Raw genomic sequence first — 20,704 nt, 5'->3', positions numbered from 1 at the left:
TTTATATTCCTACCATAGCACAACATTCCCTAAAACCAACCCCTGGCCACACACACACACACACACACACACACACACACACACACACTCAGGATTTATATCCAAATAGGTCACGCACATATTTAAGAATAAAAAGGACAGGGGCACGTGGGTGGCTCAGTCGGTTAGGTGTCTGCCTTCAGCTTGGGTCATGATCCTAGGGTCCTGGGATCAAGCCCTGTGTCAGGCTCCCTGCTCAGTGGAGAGCCTGCTTCTCCCTCTCCCTCTGCCTGCCGTTCTGCCTACTTGTGCTCTCTCTCTACCTCTCTATCAAATGGATAAATAAATAAAATCTTAAAAAAATTTTTAAGAAAATAAAATAAAAATAAAAAGGACATGTTTTTGCAGTTTATCTACCGAAACTTCTTAGGAGCAAAAAACCAGTGCCTTCATGATAATCTGCACCAGCACAATTCATAAATATTTATTTCCAATTCCATTTTGAAACTAAAATGTGTTTAGAGAAGACAGATTCTGAAAACTGCTTAACATACACACATATACTTAAAGGATAAAATCTGTTCCATTTCTGCATTCTGATTTTTATGTTTTAGTTGGTATGGTTAAAAGAAAGCTGCAAGTCAGGATGGCACACAAGAAGGATGGTTGCTAAATAGAATTTTGTGAAGTTGCAATTTTTTTTTTTTACCTTGATCTGTAACCAGAAAACATGATACCCAGATGGAAGATTCTAGATTTGCTGTCTTCTTTGATCCATTTTTGCAGTGACTTGCAATATGAGCTCGGAAATAACTTGTCCACAGAGTGAACAGGTTCCTCAACTTTTCCAGGTTTACTGATGTTAGATTGTTCAGTTGTATAAAACTCTGCCTTAAAGAAAATCACCTAAAACACAAACTCCATCACAAGTCCCAGTTTCACCACACATCAGGAATATTTTTTTTTGTCCTTAAAATACATATTCCCTCCACAGGAAATACCCTTCGATTTTAAATCTCCAAACGAGAGGATTACTAGCGTTTCAAACATTTTTACAAAGAAAAGCAACTCACCTATTTGCAGAGTACTTCCTTGCAAGTGACTCTGGTAGGGACAGTCACATAAATCTACATTCTGTTCAGCTCTTCATTATTTCAGCAAAGACAAAAGCAGGCTCAGGTGAAAGCTGGGAGCAAAACACCTTCCATCTACTCGAGAGGGGAGGACAGAGTTCTGTTCTCCAGGTTCAGGAGCCTCATCACCCGCTGCGTGCCACTTACTGTTTTCAGCAAGAGTGACCTCCAGCACCTCCTATTTAGTGCAGCAACGCACTCTTAATGGTGTGATGGCTCACGTCACGTGTGAGGCCAACACCTTAAGAGGGTGGGAAGCTTTTCAACCAGGAAGACATGCTGAAAATATTTAGCAGTCAGCCCAATTGCATGTAAGCAAAGCCTTGCTTGTTTTTCACAAAACAATCCAATAACCTGTGAGTCAGGATGAACTGATTTTTACACCGTTCTACACTGGGAACTCTCTGGAATGATGCCTGTTCCAAAAAGCTTCCCTTTCTTTACCTTAAGTTTAAATTCTGGGTCCCCACAGCAGAACAGCCGTTCTGGATACTGCTAGTCACGGTAATATCCTCATCCCCTCAATTTTAAAATGCCAGTTTTCTCTACTCTCGTTGCTCATCTCGTTTACTTTCATTTCATCTTTCTACCCCATCTCTCCTTGTGACCACAGATACACATATCCCCAAGGAAAAAGTAGTTTTGATTTGAAGATATCTTCCTGACCAGAGCATAGACCAGGCTCTTGGAACAGTGGAGAAAGTCAATGAGCATTTCCCAACATTTACCCATTAATCACTGCGTGCACTACCTGGGATCTGTGCAGTTGGTTAGAAGTTGGCTTTCAAAAGAGCCAAGTTTCGTGGTGTCAGAAGGACTTTGTCCCTCTGCGAGTTCAGTCCTGTTTCTTTTGTGACTATCTGCATTTAAAGTCAGAGAACAAACATTAAACATTCTGAACACAAAACAGGCTACCGGCCTCTGCCATCAGAGGTGTCACGTGATCCGAGTTTAACTCACCCTTTCTGTCCCAGTGACTGAAGCTTTAAAGTCTCCTTTCTGGATTTTCTGAATGAGAACAGGGAAGCAAACGACGATCTGAAGCTCAGCCGAGAAGAAATGGATGTTGGGTTTCTTTGATTAGCTGTAGTTTTAGATCTTGATGCTTGTAATTCCATGGGATCTAGAGGGAAATTGTAGAAATTTGGCTTCACTCAATATTTCCAGGTAAATACATCTCAGAGAACTGAGCCCTCGCTCTTGCTTCCCGCTTCTCGATGGAGACGGAGAATGCAGCAGGCATCCCCACATGAAGACCCTAGGAACTCAGGGGCGCCCTGTGCTTCTGAAGGCTCTGCTGCGTAGAGAAAATCCTCACGAAGAGTAGGGAGCCCTTTCAATATGCACCGTGAGCCGCAGTTCCGTGGAACGTGCCTCCCCGCAACGTAAGGTGTCACAGCCCTCGTTCAACTTGCGGGGTGCCTTTAGCCACCCTGTCCTTCAGACATTTTTTATCTTAGTGCTTTAAAACCATACTGATAGACACCATGTAACTTTTTACTCCAAAGAAAGTAAAGGAAAAGGAAATCAAGCCACTTAGAGTGTCCCTTATTCCCATCAGAAATCTGTGTGTATGTGTATTTGCTACACATAATGGTTTATATGTGTGTCTGCCTGTAATATAAACATGCCTAATGTGTGTATAGATAACATATAGTTACATATGTGAGTATTAAAAATTCTAAGGCAATATCAACATATACAAAGTCTGTAATACTGTAATATATTTGGACATGCTGAATTTATAAATATTAGAGGAATTCAAGGTAAGGGGAAAGTCATCATGGTAAATATGGGGTTAATTTCAAAGTCTGAACTATGAGTCTTTTTAGATAGATTTGTTTATTATGGGAGTTGTAAAATATTGTCAGTATAACTTTAGAAATATTGTTACATGTTTCTTGATGTTACTAATGTTAGTAACATGCCAGCAAAAGTAGTCAATATGATTATATCAGTAGGAAGATACTCTATACTGTTTTCATAGTTTATAATGCTGAATGCACTTTGTTATTCTCACAATAGTCCTGTGAAAGTGGGTTTTTTTATCCTCATTTACAGATTGGAAAAAAAAAGTGATGGGTGAAGATAAGTAACGTGTGAGTAGTCACATGGTTGGGATGTTCAAAGAAGCACTTACCTATGGAGTTTAAGTTACCAAAGTACCAGAAGGGTGGCGGCTCTTCTACCACCTTCTCCCATAATTCCCCCTCCCCCTTTCTCTCCCCCTCCATCTCCCCCTTCTTCTGCACCATCATCCCAATCATTTAAGTGCTTACTGTGTTCCAGCTCGGTGCATTATACATACACAACGACCCTCTGAGGTGTATCATCATACCCATTTAAAGATGAGAAAATTGAAGCTTATAGAGAATAAGTAACTTGAACAGTTACATGGATTCTGATAGAATAGAGAATACCAAGAGAGTGGAGATGTGAATCCAAGCCTTTTTTTAATATTGATGTCTGTGTTCTTAACCACTACGCTATCTTGCCTGATTCTAAAAACATACCCCCAAGACATTATAGCACATTTTCAGTTCACTCTTTTTATTATATGCTAGGTATAAAACTTTTGTACCTTATGATTTAAAAATAATCCTAAATATGGATTGGTTAAATTGGAGACCCACTGAGTCATTATCTAGAATACAGTGCTGTAAGGAAAAAAAAAATCTAGATCTAAATTTTTTTCTCACCATTTTCTGCCATCCCCTTCCTTAGTCTGTATGTAAGTGGTTGTTTTAACATTTGGCTAACATCTGTTTCATTGCAGAACTTTTTTCTTTGAATTTCCTCAAACCATTCGCCAGTCACTCCCTGAAGCCATCTGATATCCCTCTTTGTCTTCTGGAGTTCGCTGAAATAAAACAAAAATGTCAATGCATCCTTTAAATTTCTTCATATCAAGTGCACATTCATTGGATAGGACGTTAAACTTGACCTAGGGAGAGCTGCATAAACTCTGAGTCTGGGAGAGAAACTGGCCCTGGTCAGAATTTCCTTTTCCCCACCATGTACGTATTTTAGCTGTGTTTTTCTAAATACAATCCACAAGTTTTTGCTAGCCGTTAAAGTAATCAAGCTGGTGATGACAACTTGGGTTGAGCATTATGCGAACCTGACCTAATAATACAGTTGAATGGTTGATGATTTAATGACATGCAGAAACCAGAATATTCTAGTTCTGATTACTCATTCATTCATTCAGTGTTTCTTGAGCAATGTTCATGTACCAGTCCCAGTGTAGACAGTGGGGATTCAACACTGAACATAATAGACAGGGTCTAGTGGTCAAAGATAAACGTTTACTCACAGAAGAAATGGTTGAATATAATGATTTTAGATAAAGAAATTAACACAAATGACAGCTAATGCTTTGTCGTCAAAGCCAGTGTGACTTGAGATGGATAGGAGAGGCCATCCAGAGCACAAATGCGTCTGCCCCACACCTTCCAAACACCAGGCCTGAAGTCCTATAATTCCTTCTTTATCCTTTTCCTCTGCCCTTTCATCGTACTTGTCCTCTTTCAAATGAAAAGGTTGCTTAGCCCTTAATTAAATCACTGGCTGTGATTTAATTACTGGTTCTTTTTTTTTTTTAAAGCCAATTTGCTCTAGTTTAGGAAAACCCTAGAACTGTTTGGAAATGAGAGGTGCTTAATCCAGAGAGAGAGAGAGAGAGAGAGAGAGAGAGAGAGGAAGCGTGAGTGCTGGACGGGGCAAACAGAGCAGAAAGGCGAGTCTGAAGTACATGATGTAAATCTCTTAGTGGTCAGTTTGGCACAGCACTGGGCTTGTTGATGGGGTCCAAGCTTGGGAAGTTCTGCTGCTTGGGAAAGAATTTCATGTGATTCTGCAGCAGTTACCCTTTACCCTGGGTCCTCTGTGAAGCACCAGGGTCGGGGAGTTTGTATGATGAAGAACATGGTGAGCAAGACAGCCGCAGAGTGGCAAATTTGGGGTTAAAGGTAATGTGGTTCATTCGACCCAGGCTCCTGCTTGGGGCTATGATACTGTCATTTTATAAAATAATCGAGAAGGAAGCCAGAGGCCATCCTGCCCAGACTTGCATTTTGAAACGCAGGAGGCAGCAGTCGTCATGTCCAGGCCACAGCATCCGCCTGGGTGCCTCCATCTGTCACTGCTGTCCCTCGGACGCCTGGTCACTCCTGTCTCTACTGCCACTTCCCTGCCAACCGAGGGACCACAAGTAACTGTTTCTAATCAGTACTGGCTGCCTCCAGCTTGTCATCACCTCATTTATTAATGTGCCACACTTGTTCCCCATTCTATGTTCTCGAAGTCCTCCCCCCCCCCCGATTGTTCGAGCCTGACACTCAGCACCACCCCCCCCACCACTTGTCAATGCATCCACCTCATCTCAGAACACAGTCAAGCTACCTGACTTCGGAATTCTCCAAACAACGTAACTATTTATTCATTTTTACTAGAGGCTTGATGAAACACTGACTCTCTTTGAAAATCATCACACTTCATTTGACGTCAAGTGCTCATTCCAGGCTTGCGCTCACATCCTTCAAAGCCTGTTTCTTTCCCAACTTCCGGCCAATGAAGTCAGAAATCCGTACCTCTATGGGAAGACTCCCACAGTTTGAATTTGACCTCAGGAAGTAAATCTTGAAGAAACAGCCCTCCTCCCTGTACACTAGTTTCTAAAAATAATTATGCGGGCAATGCAGCATCCTGGGAATGTCCCATAGCACGAAGCAGGAAAGACAAAATGCAGGTTTTATCTATTCCAAGCTATATAAAATGCTGCACACATTGGGGAAAAAAATCAGAACACCTGGTCTCTTAGGGCAGAATAATTATAGGTATCATTTCTATTTTTAACTTTTTAATTATGTTTATTCAGTAAATATAATATATTAATTATTTTTTCTTGTTGTTAATTTTTATATTGTTGGGGCTTTTTTCCATTATACTTTTTCTTGTAGATAGAGAAAAAAAATCAGTGATGTTTTCACAGTCTTAACACAATCACTATTAACCATTTGGTATGACTTTTCACATGGTCGTGATAAAATTTATTCAATATACATTTGTAGAAGGCCTCCTGGGGTGCATGCAGGGATACAATGCTGAACAGAGCAGACGTGGCTCCCACCCTCCGTGGGACTCCCCATCTAATGAGAAACAGATCTGAGCCCAGTCACAAGACAGATGTAAGATAACCAAGAGAGGCGAGAATGATTAATGCATTCAACACACATTGAACTCTGGGTGAAGAGCAGTGAACAAGTCAAGTCCTTGCCCTCACAGAATTTACACCCTGTTGGGGGCAAACAATAGAAAAGTAAACAGGTGCTAGGTGAGCACCTGGGGCAGCAGCGAAGATTTTTCCCGAGAACACGATATGTGGCCTGAAGGTTGAGGATGAAGGCATAGCAGGTAGGTGGTTCTGGGAGAAGGCTGAGGATGAAGGGGTAGCAGGTAGGTGGTTCTGGGAGAAGGTTGAGGATGAAGGGGTAGCAGGTAGGTGGTTCTGAGAGAAGGTTGAGGATGAAGGGGAGCAGGTAGGTGATTCTGGGAGAGAGAGAGAGAGAGAGAGAGAGGGAGCTTTCCAGGCAGAGAAGTAGCAGCTGTAGGGCAAATGCCCCCAAGGAAAGAGGCAGGGAGCTCAGGGGAGAGCTGAGAGGGAGGCGGCTGCTGGGTCGTGCAGTAGCATGTGGGGTGAGCGGTCTGCCGTTTAGTCCTGCAGCACTGACAACACCTTGTTGACTCGGCCTTGACATGACACGTCACGTTTGCATTTTCAAAAGATCATCCTGGACTAAAAACTTTCCGCACAGCAAAGGAAATCCTAAGCAAAATGAAAAGGCAACCTACTGAAGAGGAAGGAGTGTTTGCAAATCATGTATCTGATAAGGAGTTAATTACCAAAATATATAAAGAACTCATACAATTCAATAGCAAAAAGACCAAACTATCTGATTTAAAAAATGGACAGAGGAGCTGAACAGACATTTTTCCAAAGAAGATATACAGATGGCCAGGGAGCACACGAAAAGATGCTCAACATTACTAATCGTTCGGGAAGTGCAAATCAAAACCACAATGAGATATCACCTCACACCAGGCAGGATGGCTATTACCAAAAAGACAAGAAATAACAAGTATTGGTGAGGATATGGAGAAAAGGGAGCCCTCGTGCACTGTTGGTGAGAACGCAAACTGGTGTAGCCACTCTGGAAAATAGTATGGAGGTTCCTCAAAAAGTTAAAAATAGAACTACCCTATGATCTAGCAATTCCACTTCTGAGTATTTATCCAAGGAGAATGAAAACACTAACTCAAAAAGTATATGCACCTCTGGAATATTAATTGTATGGAAAAACAAAATACAATACAAATACAATTTTAATTCCATATATATAAAATACAATACAAATCTAATCCACACACAATGGAATATTATTCAGTCATAAAAAAGAATGAAATCTTGCCATTTGCAACTACATGAATAGAACTTGAGGGCATTATGCTAAGTGAAATAATACTGTATGATCTCACTTACATGTGGAATTTAAACAACAACAAATCAAGTTCCTAGACACAGAGAACAAACTGATGGTTGCCAGAGGCGGGGGATGGGAGGCAGGAGAAACGGGTGACGAAGGTCAAAAGGTACAAACTTCTAGTTATAAAATAAGTCCTGGGGATATAATGTACAGCATGGTGACTAGGTTATTAATTCTGTGTTGCATATTTGAAAGTTGCTAAGAGAGTAGGTCTTAAAAGTCCTCCTCACAAGAAAAAAGCTATGTAGCTATGCATGGTGATGGATGGTAACTAGACTTACTGCAGTGATCAGTTTGCAGTGTATAGAGATATTGAATCACTATGTTGTACACCTGAAACCAATATAATGCTATACCTCAATTACACCTCAATAATTAAAAAGATTCTAGCTCCTGGTGGAGAGAAGATTGCAGGGGAGAAGAGGAGACTTGGAGGGTCCAGGACAGAGAGTTGTTTGCTTAGACCAGGACGGTGGTGGTGAAGCAGAAGAAAAGTAGGAAGTGTTCAGAGCTACTTAGCAGGTGAAATTTATACTCAAGTGCCCACCAAGGGATGAAGTAACTTTGGAGGGGGCTAAGAGGACAGAGGTGTGTCAAGGAAGACTCCTTGATTTCCGATTCACATAGGTGCATGGAAGATGCCATTCACAGAAATGGTGCATATACAATCTTCAAAAAAAACAACCTTATATATTGAACACCTTTACCATTACTCATCTTTGGAGCAATCATCAAATATTTGCATAAAATTCAAGCTAGTATGATTTCATAATTTATTTATTCCTCTGGTGAAGAACATTACGATTTTGCCTTATAAATACTGCTGTAACGGACATCCCTGTGCATTTTCTGTTTTTACAGTGTTTTTGACAGACATTGGAGCAGAAATTACTGGGTCAAAGAGTCAAAAACACTTTTTGTGATTCTTTATACACTACCAAAATACTTCTCACAATGGCTATAGCATATTACTCATACCAGTGATGTATAATATGGTAACTGGGCACCTTTGGAAGACGAGATGTTATTTTTTGAGTATTTTTATTTTCTGAATTTAATACTTTCAAGGTACCATGTTTTTAATTGTGGATATTTTTCTTTTAAGGATTTTTCTTTGCTTAAAAAAATGCTATATTTCTTCCTTCCTTTCTTTTTTTTTTTTTAAGTGCTGGGCATGGAGCCCAACGGGAGTCTTGAACTCATTACCCTGAGATCAAGACCAAAAAAATGCTACATTTCTTTGATAAGTAGTGAGGTTTGATTACATCCCACATGTCTGCTTACTAATGACATTTTGTATTTTGTATTTTGGCAATCAATGAGGTAATCAATGCCTCAGTTTTTCACTAGAATGAGGCATGTTTAATAAAACATGAACTCCTTATTTTTCTTATTTACTCTAATTATTTCCCCCCAGATTTCTGACTTTGATTCTGACTAGGGCTTGAGTAGGTAAAACATATTTCACCTGAGGATGTGCTTATGCTAATATCTATCTCCCGAAGACAATGAGAAACGAGATGCGGACAGTAGTTACACGCGGATATAGAAAAGGGCATGATTTTAAAGAAATTCAGTGGCTTTGGGGGTGCCTGGCTGGCTCAGATAGTGGAACAGGAGACTCTTGATCTCGGGTTGTGAGTTTAAGCCGCATGTCAGGTGTAGAAATTACTTAAAAATAAATAAGTAAATAAGTAAATAAATAAATAAATAAACAACAACAACAACAAAGGAAATTCAGTGGCTTTTAAGGCAGAAATAGCCCAAGACTGTCAGGAAAGTGGGTGAATATGAACAACCCAGAGCCTGAAAATTCAAGGGTCAGGCAGTAAAAAATAATGGCACTGTGTTTACCTATTACTAAAGGAAATAAGACATAAATAGTTCTGGCCTTTGAAGTGAGGACAACCCAGGAAGGGAAGCCGTGAATGACACACAAATCTAAACTCTCCGGGTACCTGTAACTCAACTCCTTAATCTTTTACACCAAAGAGTCCTATGTCCTATAAAATACAGTCAGTACTTTTATAATGGTTGACTGAGCTTCTGGTACTAAAAAGAACACAATGGTAAAACCAGTGGTTTAGACTGAGCTAGGTACTTAAAAAAATATACAAAGCTCCACACTAGCAAAACCAACAAAACACCTTAACATAAAAATATGTGAACCTTAAAAGGACGGCACTGTAAGTCTCAGCTGGGAGGCTTAGAGAACATTCGCTTGCAAGTGAAATTCAACCAAGTCAACAGACAGCCTGCCCGGGGCTCTTCCTCCTCCAAGCTGGTTTGTTACATACTCAGGCAGCCATGTAGAGCACGCAGTCCGCTTTACGCCAAGAAGAACCACAGGGTTACAGACGACCTACACCGAGATAAAATCCAAGCGCACACCTTGCTGGCTTTGCTAGTCCAGCTTGACTCAACATACCAGGAGGGACTGTTGTCTACACTTGTAATTTGTTCTACCCCCGGGCTGATTAACTTGACTCAACTAAATCAGGTCTTTTCTTGCTGAGCCGTAGTCCCAGCCCTCTGCTCTTTCTTCATGCACAGGAGTCTTGGACCGCCGTGGCTTTGATGCCATTCACGCACCTGCAGGAGTGTGTCCTCCGAGGGTCCTCCTCCTGCCGTAAACTGATTTTCCATCCTCGGAGAATGAATCCATCTCTCCTCTCCTCCTCTTTGTCTTCCCCAGTGGTGGCCCTGCTGACCTGTGCAGCTCACTTCTTTGTTCTCCTTTGCTCCCAGCAGGTTTGTATCCTCATCTTATTTTCACGGCGACCTACCTACTAACCTTTAGCGTGTGCTCAGCATTCTTCGCCTCCCCCTCCCTCCCTTGTCTGCTCAGATAGTACCAAGAGCACTGGAGAGGGTCAGGTTCTAGCTGGGTGATCCTGGCCAAATATTTAACTTTCTCGGCTTTATTTCCCTCATTTGTGAAAGGGGGTTGGATGAGGTGGCAGATGTTGACAAAACAAGTCTCCACAACTCCTCACATCCCTGAATGTCTGCGCCTTTGGGATGTGACTTTGTCACTCGGCCTGCCCCTCGGACCTGTCTGGCCTTGTGCTCAGAACAACTGAAAGTGAAGAAGAGGTACTGCCAGACTTCTGAGCCCCGGCCTTGGGAAGCCTCGCAGCCTCTGTCCTCTGCCTCCCGGAATCTTGATTCTGGCGCATAAGGAAGCCCGGGCTGGCCTCCCGGAGAATGAGAGCATGCGCAGACCAGACGGACCCCGGTGGGGTGTATCGCCACCTGCCAGACCAGTGAGTGTGGCCACCTTAGCCCAACCGGATGCAGAGACCCGAGGGGAGACCAGGAGAGGCCCCCAGCTGAGCGCAGCCCAAATGGCTGTCCCACAGAACTGTGAGCTAATCAATAGAAGTCCTTCTGGGCCTTTAAGCTTTAGGATGGTTTGTTATGCAGAACTTAACACAGATGAGATTATCTTGAAGATATCTTCTGGTTTAAAATGTACGGTGAAATGAAAAGGCTCATTATTCCTACGTCAAAATTAAATCATTAAGAAATCTTAAAAATCTGAAGAGGGCCTTATAAGATAATCTCGTCAATCTTTCCATCTTCAGGTAAAATAATAATAACCAGTAGTAACATGAGATGCTGTGTTGAGCTCCTACCTGACAGGATTTTGCAGCCATTATTGCTAATCCTCACATGGCTGCATTGGGATTGGATGTCCTCGTTTACAGGGACACCACTGAGCCCGCCTGCAGGCTGGGGCTTTGCCCTGGAATGAGAACTCAGGCTACCTAACCTTCTCTCTCACTGCCTCTGGGTACCACTAACTCCGTTCGCAAACAATGCAATTGATAGAAGTAAGCTCAACATGACTTTTTTTTTTTTTTAGGTTTTATATATTTATTTGAGAGAGAGCATGAGCGAGAGAGCACAAGCAAGGGGAATGGGAGAAGCAGGCTCCCTGCTCAGCAGGGAGCCCAATGCGGGGCTGGATCCCAGGACCCCGGGATCGTGACCTGAGCCGAAGGCAGACGCTTAACGGCTGAGCCACCCAGGCGCCGCTCAACGTGACTTTTGACATTTAAAAAAGACAGTAATGATAATCCAAATAGGACTGAGGAGACAGCAGCTGGACAGATGTTGAGAGCAAGTCCCTGAAGCCAGAAAACAGGACTTATACCTTCCATTTTCTTGTCAGAAAGACCTCAAATATTTCTCAAAATTGCTCCCATATGAGCTCCTCTTGCTGAGGGCATCAATTCATCTTTGTGCTGTGTTCATTCCCCTCTTCATCTCCTTGCTCACATTTTTCTCCACTCTCCTTATTTCCTTGGCTTCTGAACACATCGTTTTCTCTTTCACAGCTGACCTTCCTGTACGCGAGCCATGTTATTACACCTTGTTCTGTTCTCCAGGCAGCTTGGCAGACTGATCTCAATCAACCCTCTCCTCTTGGCTTCAAAGACCTCTTGCCAATATATTCCCCCTACCTCCCCCCCTCCCCCGCTCTTACAGGTTCCTTCATCAGTGAACCCTAGAACAAACTGCTCAACGGAATCCTATAAAAATGGATTTGTCGGGATGCCTGGGTGGCTCAGTCGGTTAAGCGTCTGCCTTCGGCTCAGGTCATGATCCCAGGGTCCTGGGATCGAGTCCCGCGTCGGGCTCCCTGCTTTGCGGGGAGCCTGCTTCTCCCTCTGCCTCTGTCTCTCTCTCTCTGTCTCTCATGAATAAATAAATAAAATCTTAAAAAAAAAAATGGATTTGTCGCCTGAATTGTGGATCAAAGCAGCGTGAAAGTTTCCCTCCCACACAGAAATCCAAATACTTTTTTGTTTCATATTGCCCAGCAACCACAACACACAGGAAAAGCACGAATGGAGTACACGGGGCAGGATCCGTATCCTGAGTCAGAGCTTAGATGTCAGGTTAATGACATCATGGAAGCTGGATTCGTCTGTCCAGCTAAAGACCTTCTCCAAACCCTGCAACCCCCAGAAAACTCATTTCAGGAAAGTGTGCCCCTTTGTGTTTCTGCTCCAGAAAGGTGATACTTCCAGGAACAGATTTCTTATCGTTCATCTGTGATGGAAAGCTTTAGAAGAGCTATTATGAGTTCTCAGCCAGGAAAAGGCGGAGTAAAGAGAGCAAAAGCCCTTGTCCAGGGCCGTTCGCATAGCTTCACAATCCAGGGCCTGGCCTCTCCTCTTTCCTGACTGCTTTTCTGAAAAGATTGTTTTTGGAGAGCCTTTGTCTCGGACATCAGAGCCTGTTGTTCGCCTCAGTCCACAGCCAAGACTCAGGGAGGGGCAGGGATTAGAAAAAGCAAGCAGGTGTCTTGGAAAATGTGTTCTTTTGCTGACAGTAAAGTTAAACCACAGAGGGAAGTCTGGAGGAAGGAAAGCTCCCATGAAGAAAAGGGACAAACTAAAGCAAGCAACAACGACAACAAAAACAATAAACCTTTAGAACTAAAAGAGTGGCCGCATAATCATGGCACCAGCTTTCAAGCCAAGCTAGATAATAAAGCCCATTTAAACTCCTTGAATGGCTGTGATAGAGATTGCCCAGTCGAGACTCAACAACAGCCTTTTCTGTATTTCTTAAACGGGCCATGATAACCTTCCTGGATGTTTATTCTCATATGACACGAAGTCACAACAGAAGGAAAAATTAAGTAATCCAGGTAACGCTGAGATGCGTAATTCCCATCGCTGGGTCAAAGCACAGTGAGTGATCTCTTAGCAGTTAGTCACCCTAAAGAAGGTGGTGTAGGAAGGCTAGCTGTCCACTCTGAAGTCAGACTTAAGAGTTTAAGGGTCAATTCCTCATGTAGTCAGTCATCAAGGCTTCTTTGTCTTCCTGAATTAATCTTATCTATTTTTAATCCATTCATACCTTTTACCCACACCACCTGGGAAGGCACCCACTGTCACCTCGGATTTTCCAAACGATACTGAATGAATTACTTGTCATGTACCTGTCCGGCTGCCCACCAGGCTGTCAGCTTACTGGGGACCGGGGACTGTGTCTCATTTGTCTTGGTATCCCCAGGGCCTAGCATGGTCCCTGACTCATGGTTGATCAATACATGTTTGCTCAACTTTTGGGGTAATGAATGAGTTCTACACACTTATATCAACATTGTGAAGAAACTCAGTCCATATTTGACACACATGAGAGATGTAATTCTGCACACAAATTAAAATCATGTTTGTAAAAAAGTGATTGTTCCTGAAGAATAATACGGGAAAGTGAGTCAAGCTAACATTTACACAGTGCTTACTCTAGGCTAGGCACGATTACATGTGCTCGTTCAATTGAGGTAAATAATATTATTCCATTCAACCAATGAGGAAATTAAAACCCTGACAAGCTGTGTTAAAGTCAGGCTGCCTGGTTTGAATGCTGTACCTGGTCTTCATTTACTGTGTGATTTTCTCTGGGCCTCAGTTTTCTCATCTACAAAGTGGGTGCAGGAACAATAATATCTCATGGGGTTTGGGTGAGGATTAAGCGAGTTAATGCATGAAAGGCCTATATACCCAGGCCTGGCAACATGAAGTGCTGAGTTAATGTGATCTGTGAAATGAGTTGGGGGCTGAGGAGTGGGGGTGGAAATGTGTATCAGCTTCCCCAGCAAAACAGAGGTAGATGGCAATAAAGACAATCAGACTTCAGCTTTTCTTTTTCCTGAAAAGAAACTCAAAAGCATCAACTGTTTAGGTCGGGCCCCCTGCTGCTCCCAGACCTCCGTATTACACTTAACAGCACGGTTGCTAAAAAACTAATTTGCCGTGAAGATTTCAGACAGGGGGGCCCATGGGGTAAGCTCACTGCCAGTCACTGGAATGGACCTCACACCACACTGAATGCACTGGCTAATGCCAAAGTTTGGGCACACGACTGCTAAGATTTTTGCCCATTTTTAGTACAAGGTCTAAAAGATTTACTTATCTAAATTCTCCTAAGGCAAGCATGCTTGAACTGAGAACAGTTTATACAGTTTATTTATCTCATCCTGGATCCCAGTCTAACTTCAGAAAGTAATTTTTCACACATGTGATTCAGTTAGTATTTTTTTTGAGCACTTACTATGTGCCAGGCACTCTTCTAGAAGCTTGGAATTAGTGCACAAAAGAGATAGCTCCCAGCCGTCCTGGAGTTTGTAGCTAGCAAGCGGCGGTTCTTCCACGGCCGCTTCCTTGGCCCAAACCATCACTGTCTCTCACCTGGGTGACTGCAGGAACCCCCTCCTTGTCTCCCTGATTCCACCCCAGCTGCTCCTTCATTCAGGCTCCACACGGCAGATGGAGTGGTATTTTTTTTTTTTTAAAGATTTTATTTATTTATTCATGAGAAACAGAGAGAGAGAAAGAGAGAGAGGCAGAGGGAGAAGCAGACTCCTCGCTGAGCAGGGAGCCTGACATGGGACTCGATCCCAGGACCCCGGGGTCATGACCTGAGCTGAAGGCAGACGCTTCACCGACTGAGCCACCCAGGCGCCCCAGATGGAGTGGTATTTTAAAACCACAGAGGGAAGTCCGTGGGGCGCCTGGGTGGCTCAGTTGGTTAAGCGACTGCCTTCGGCTCAGGTCATGATCCTGGAGTCCCGGGATCGAGTCCCGCATCGGGCTTCCTGCTTGGCAGGGAGTCTGCTTCTCCCTCTGACCCTCCTCCCTCTCATGCTCTCTGTCTCTCATTCTCTCTGTCTCAAATAAATAAATAAAGTCTTTAAAAAAAAAAAAAAAAAAAACACAGAGGGAAGTCCGGAGGAAAAGGCTTAAATCTCTCCAGGAGCTTCCAACCATACTTAGAATTCCAAACTCCATGGTCGACAGGGCTGTGCAGCCACTGGCCCTCTGTCTTTTCTACCACGTTTATCAGGCCTCCCCCGACTCCAGTCAGCAGCTGGCCTTCTTCCTGCTCCTCTCAAAAGCCAATCTGGTCCCTAGTGGGCTTTGCGCTTGCTGTCCCCTCACCATCACATGGCCATTCCTTGGTATCATTGAGGCCTTAGCTAAAACGTCACATTCTAACAGAGGCCTTCGGGGACCCTTCAACAGAAATAATCCCTTCCCCCAACCACACTTGCTATCAAATTACTTGGTCTACTTTTCTTAATCTCATTAATCTTCTTATAGAAACGTGCACTTATTTGCTTTTTTTGTCAATCATCTCCCCTTTGCCCCACTGAAATAAAGTCCATGAGAACAAGGACCTTGCTTGTCCTGTATTCTGAAATGATGTCTATCTGACATAGAGTGTGGGCTCCGTAAGCCCTTGGTGAACAAATGAATATGAATCTGGGCAACTCTTCTCTCTGGGCCCGCATTTGTTCATCTATAAAGTAAGGGGTTTGAATTAGCAGCTCCCAAGGGTACTTTCCCACTTAACAATGATTCTGCCCATGCTTTTGCTCATGTTTCAAGGGGATACAGCCTAATATTTAAAGGACATGGTTAACAAATCCTTACTTAGGTCTATCTGAGACCTCAGAGATTCCAGCTCCGTGGCTGAAAAGTGCCACCTTTCACACAGTTGCCCCAGGCCCACTGTCCCTTGTACTCCTCGGCCCTTTCTTCCGGCTGCTTCTCTCGGGATCCAGCACATGATTCAAATCAACTAGAAGATAATTTACAATTCCAGATTTGAACTGACAATACTTTTATGGAAGATGAAGATAACATCTGGGGTTGGGCACCGGGCTGGCTCAGTCGGTTGAGCGTCTGGCTTCGGCTCAGGTCATGATCCTGGAGTTCCGGGATCGAGTCCCACATCGGGCTCCCTGCTCAGCGGGGAGTCTGCTTCTCCCTCTGACCCTCCCCCCTCTCATGCTCTTTTTCTCTCTCATTCTCTCATTCAGATAAATAAATGAAATCTTAAAAAAAAAGATAACATCTGGGGTTGTATCTGGTACCTTTGTGATGCTGCTGAACAATATGGGAACCACGCACACGGCACATCCTCCTGGAGGTGGGAAGTGGGTCTGGGATTAAATGGTCAGCAGGGCCACTGTGCTGGCTGCTTCCACATGTGCCCAGTGAGGTAGGTACTCTTATACTCATTATACAGTAAAAAAAAATTGAAACTACAAAACGCAAAAAAAAAAAAACCTGTCTGTGGTTATCCCATGGTGAGGAAAAGAGCAAGGCTTCTGCCTGGCTTCAGACCCCGACTAGTCAGCATGCTAACATGTGTTATTTCCAGAATGAGTACAGATTATTGTCTGGAGCCTGAATTCTTCAACACTTGGCCTGTCTCTGCCCTTTTTTTCATGCTGGTGGGCTCACCACTGGAGTGTCAGCTCCCTAACCAGAGCACCAGACTTTCTGAACACAGCAAACAGTGACTAAGTATTTGAAAACTAGAGTGTTTAGCCTTTTCTTCCCACTTATTTTTATTTAAAGTGGGCTCCATGCATGGAGCCCAACAAGGGGCTTGAACTCACAACCATGTGCTCAAGACCTGAGCCGAGATCAAGAGTTGGACACCTAACCGACTGAGCCACCCAAGCGCCCCCCACCTCGTTCTTCTTTGTACAGACGCTCAGACATCTTTCCATAGGAACTTGTAAGGCAAGGGTTAATGCAAGTTCCATGTTAGGATTCTACGGGGTAGGGGAGCTGCTTGGAGCTGCAAGCGTGGACAGAAATCCCTCTTGAGAGGCTGCTATTAGCACAACTGTAAGGCAGGTTAGAGCCAATCAGTTCCGATCCATAGATAAAGTCCATGATCTAAACGTCTTGGATTTGCTTACATATTATACTATTCATGGCTTCTTTCCAGAGACAACTACATCCTAAATTTTGGCCACACTCTCTGTACTGCTAGTTATGTAATCAGGTAACAAGACAGAACTGTACTTGTGAATATCTACTGCTCCTTCCTTCCTTTTTCAAACATACATAATGTTTCATATTGTATCATCTCATCCAGAAGAGCTTATTATGTTTTGTCTTTAGATGTCGTTACATTTATTTACTCAAACATCCTCCAAAGAAGTACTCCCAGAATGATTCTGTACCAAAATCAGTACCTGGGGCAAAAGGAAGTTAATGCTAGCCATACAAATGCATATGTCTACTCCCAATTTTGTAACTTATTTATAGGAAACCTAATATTGGTGTAAAAGATATTTTACTGATAATATTGTTGTTATATGTTATTTGCCATCATTTTAACTTTCAGACTCTAGTATTTAAATTCTTCTTTCTCAATAATCAACAGAATTTGTGATTATTCTTCATGATGTATTAAATGCTTTAACATAAAATTTCAATGGGTCTTTGGAGAAAAAGCCCAAACAAAGCTTTATTACACAGTAAAAATGATAATGTAACATTGGAGGCTATTGCGTACTTTAAATGAATATGTCTCAGTGCATCAAGAACAGCTACAGAATTGTACTCATCCTGTTAACAACCAACTCATTTCTCAAAAATGAAATGTCAGTGTAATAAAGCAGTAATGCGAGCTGTATTTTACAGAAAAAAAGTGGAAATGAACAGAACTGTTCACTTGGTATATGTGTGTGTATAGGTGTGGACTATTCTTTATTAACAATGACCTTGGATTTTAAAAGTCATCATCTATTTGGCTTTGAATCACTTAGGCCTTATGAGCAAAAATGTCTTCTTTCGGGTAGGATGAAATAATGTCTGGCATAGAAAAAGAAAACTGGATGTCTGATTCCCTCAACGTTTTGTTTTGTTCTCCTTTAAATCATTCTGACACCTCCACTCTCATTGCTAATATCCCAAAATAGAACTCAATAGTAATGAATTAAGCATGGTGGTTTTTCTGTCTGAGAGCCATGGGCCATGCTTACAAGCAGCCCCGGAAGTGTTGGGAGCCTGTTCCACTCATAGATAAGGGGGCATGGGGAGTCGTGTTTTGGGTCATATGATCCAAAATTTTTCACATTCCTGGTCCTAATCAACCGAACCAGGAATTCACTTGACCTAAAAGCTAAACAAGAGAAGGAGTGCTGCCCAGCTGATGTGCTCTATTTTGGGCAGTGATTAATAACTCAATCATGTGCTTCCTCCTAACATGTCTTGAAATCACGATGACACGGAAGAAAAACTCAAGTCACATTGAGTCTGAGAGTTACACCGTGGGGAGGTATTACAAGGTACCGTACGTAGAAAGCCACGAGGCAACAGAGTCATGAACAGGCTGAAGCCCTGGGACAGAGAGTCAAGTGGCAAAAAGAAACTCCGCTGTGGCACTGGAAGCGAACCGGGAGAAGCAGACAGTGAGACTGAGCCACAGTCCGGCCAATTACCAGCCCTGGGGACCGCGCCAGGATGCTGCTCTGTTCTGACCAACCTCCCCATTTCCAAAGACTGGCTGCACGGGGTGAGGCTGTTCCTTGCGTTTCCTTACTGCCCCGTCATAGACTTGCAGTCGAGTGCCACCCATCCACCGAGGTAAACCAGCGTATGATCCTTGTCACCTGCAAGAGCATAACTAAGACAGCCTGCCACAGTCAACAAGTAGGAATCTGCTCACAAGGGAATTCTTCAGTGTCGAGACAGGAAATCCTAAATGTCAATAAAATAGACTTTGATTTGCCATTATACAATTTTTAAGATTTTATATTATCTTTTTTTTATTTGAGAGAGACTGAGAGAGAGAGAGCATGAGAGTGGGGTGAGAGGCAGAGGGAGAAGCAGACTCCCCGCTGAGCAGGGAGTCCCAGGTGGGACTCGATCCTGAGACCCCGGGAACACGACCTGAGCTGACGGCAGATGCCCAACCGACTGAGCCACCCAGGTGCCTGCCATTATACAAGTTTTAAGTTCTTTCTTTTTTCTAATTATTAAAGTAAAATTACACTCAATAAAGAAGACTTGGGAAAGTTTAAAGTAAATAAAAGCCACTCATAATCCTCACAACCAGAGACACTGCTATGTGTGCCTGTGTCCGCCCAGCATTTTAAAGCAGGGACAACAGGATGTCACACTGGGAGCCAGCCTGTCTCAGGTTTAGCTGGGGCATGAAAGCAAGAGATTCCACATATCCAAGTGAATTGTAAGAAGATCAGTCAGCAGAACTTGATTGTAGGATTATTAAAACAAACAAAGGGGCACCTGGGTGACTCAGTCAGTTGAGCATCCAACTCTTGATTTCGGCTCAAATCACCATCTCAGGTTTGTGAGATTGAGCCCCGCATTGTGCTCCATGCTCAGCAGGGAGTCTGCTTGAGATTCTCTCTCTCCCTCTATTCCTACCCCTGCTCATCTGCTCTCTCTCAAATAAATAAATAAATCTTTAAAAAAATAAAACAAAAAAGCCAAAGTTCTTTGCCCTATGTTTTCTTCTGGTTTTATAGTTTCCAGTCATATGTGTAAGTCTTTGAGCCCTTTTGAGTTGATTTTTATGTGTGGTGTAAGATAAGGGTCCAGTTTCATTCTTCTGCATGTGGCTGTCCACTTTTCCCAACACCATTTGTTGAAGACACTATCCTTTCTCTATTGTGTATTCTTGGCACCCTCATCAAAAGTCAGCTGACATATATGTATAAATTTATTTCTGGGCTTTTTACTCTGTCCTACTGGCCTATATATCTATCTTTATGCCAGTACCATACTGTTTTAATTACTATAGCTTTGTAGTATATTTTGAAATTAGAAAGTGTGGTGTGATTTCATGGATATGATCCCAAAGCACAGGCAAAAATAGACAAGTGGGACTGTATCAAACTAAAAATCTTCTGCACAGCAAAGGAACAACTATTATAGTGAAAGGCAACCCATGGGACAGGACAAAATATGTTCAAACTGCATCTCCGATAAAGGGTTAATTTCCAAAATATATAAGTAACTCTTAGAATTCAATAGCAAAAAACTAATAACTTGATTTAAAAATGGGCGAGGGGGGTGCCTGGGTGGTTTAGTCAGTTGAGGGTCTGGCTCTTGGTTTCAGCTCAGGGCATGATCTCATGGGTTGTGGGATCGAGCCCTGTGTCTGGCTCCATGCTCAGCACAGAGTCCCTTGGGGATTCTATCCCTCTGCCCCTCCCCCCACTCCTTCGCATGCTCTCCCTCTTTCTCAAATAAA

At 43.0% G+C, this 20,704-nt stretch overlaps 1 protein-coding gene across 3 annotated transcripts in view; it reads right to left on the bottom strand.

Moving 5' to 3' along the window:
- Positions 1–20,704, bottom strand: part of POGLUT3 (protein O-glucosyltransferase 3) — a 90,951-nt gene that overhangs the window by 49,770 nt on the left and 20,477 nt on the right. For all 3 annotated transcript variants that reach the window (XM_044919608.1, XM_021696493.2, XM_044919607.1), the window contains exons 2-3: positions 3,812–3,972; positions 2,073–2,235 (exon numbers count right to left, since the gene is read on the bottom strand). In XM_044919608.1, coding sequence (XP_044775543.1) covers positions 2,073–2,235; positions 3,812–3,972 — 324 coding nt within the window. The remainder of the gene's footprint in view (positions 1–2,072; positions 2,236–3,811; positions 3,973–20,704) is intronic.

Source organism: Neomonachus schauinslandi, chromosome 11 (assembly GCF_002201575.2).
Source record: "Neomonachus schauinslandi chromosome 11, ASM220157v2, whole genome shotgun sequence".
Taxonomy (NCBI): Eukaryota; Metazoa; Chordata; class Mammalia; order Carnivora; family Phocidae; genus Neomonachus; species Neomonachus schauinslandi.
This window is presented reverse-complemented; position numbering and strand designations above follow the sequence as displayed.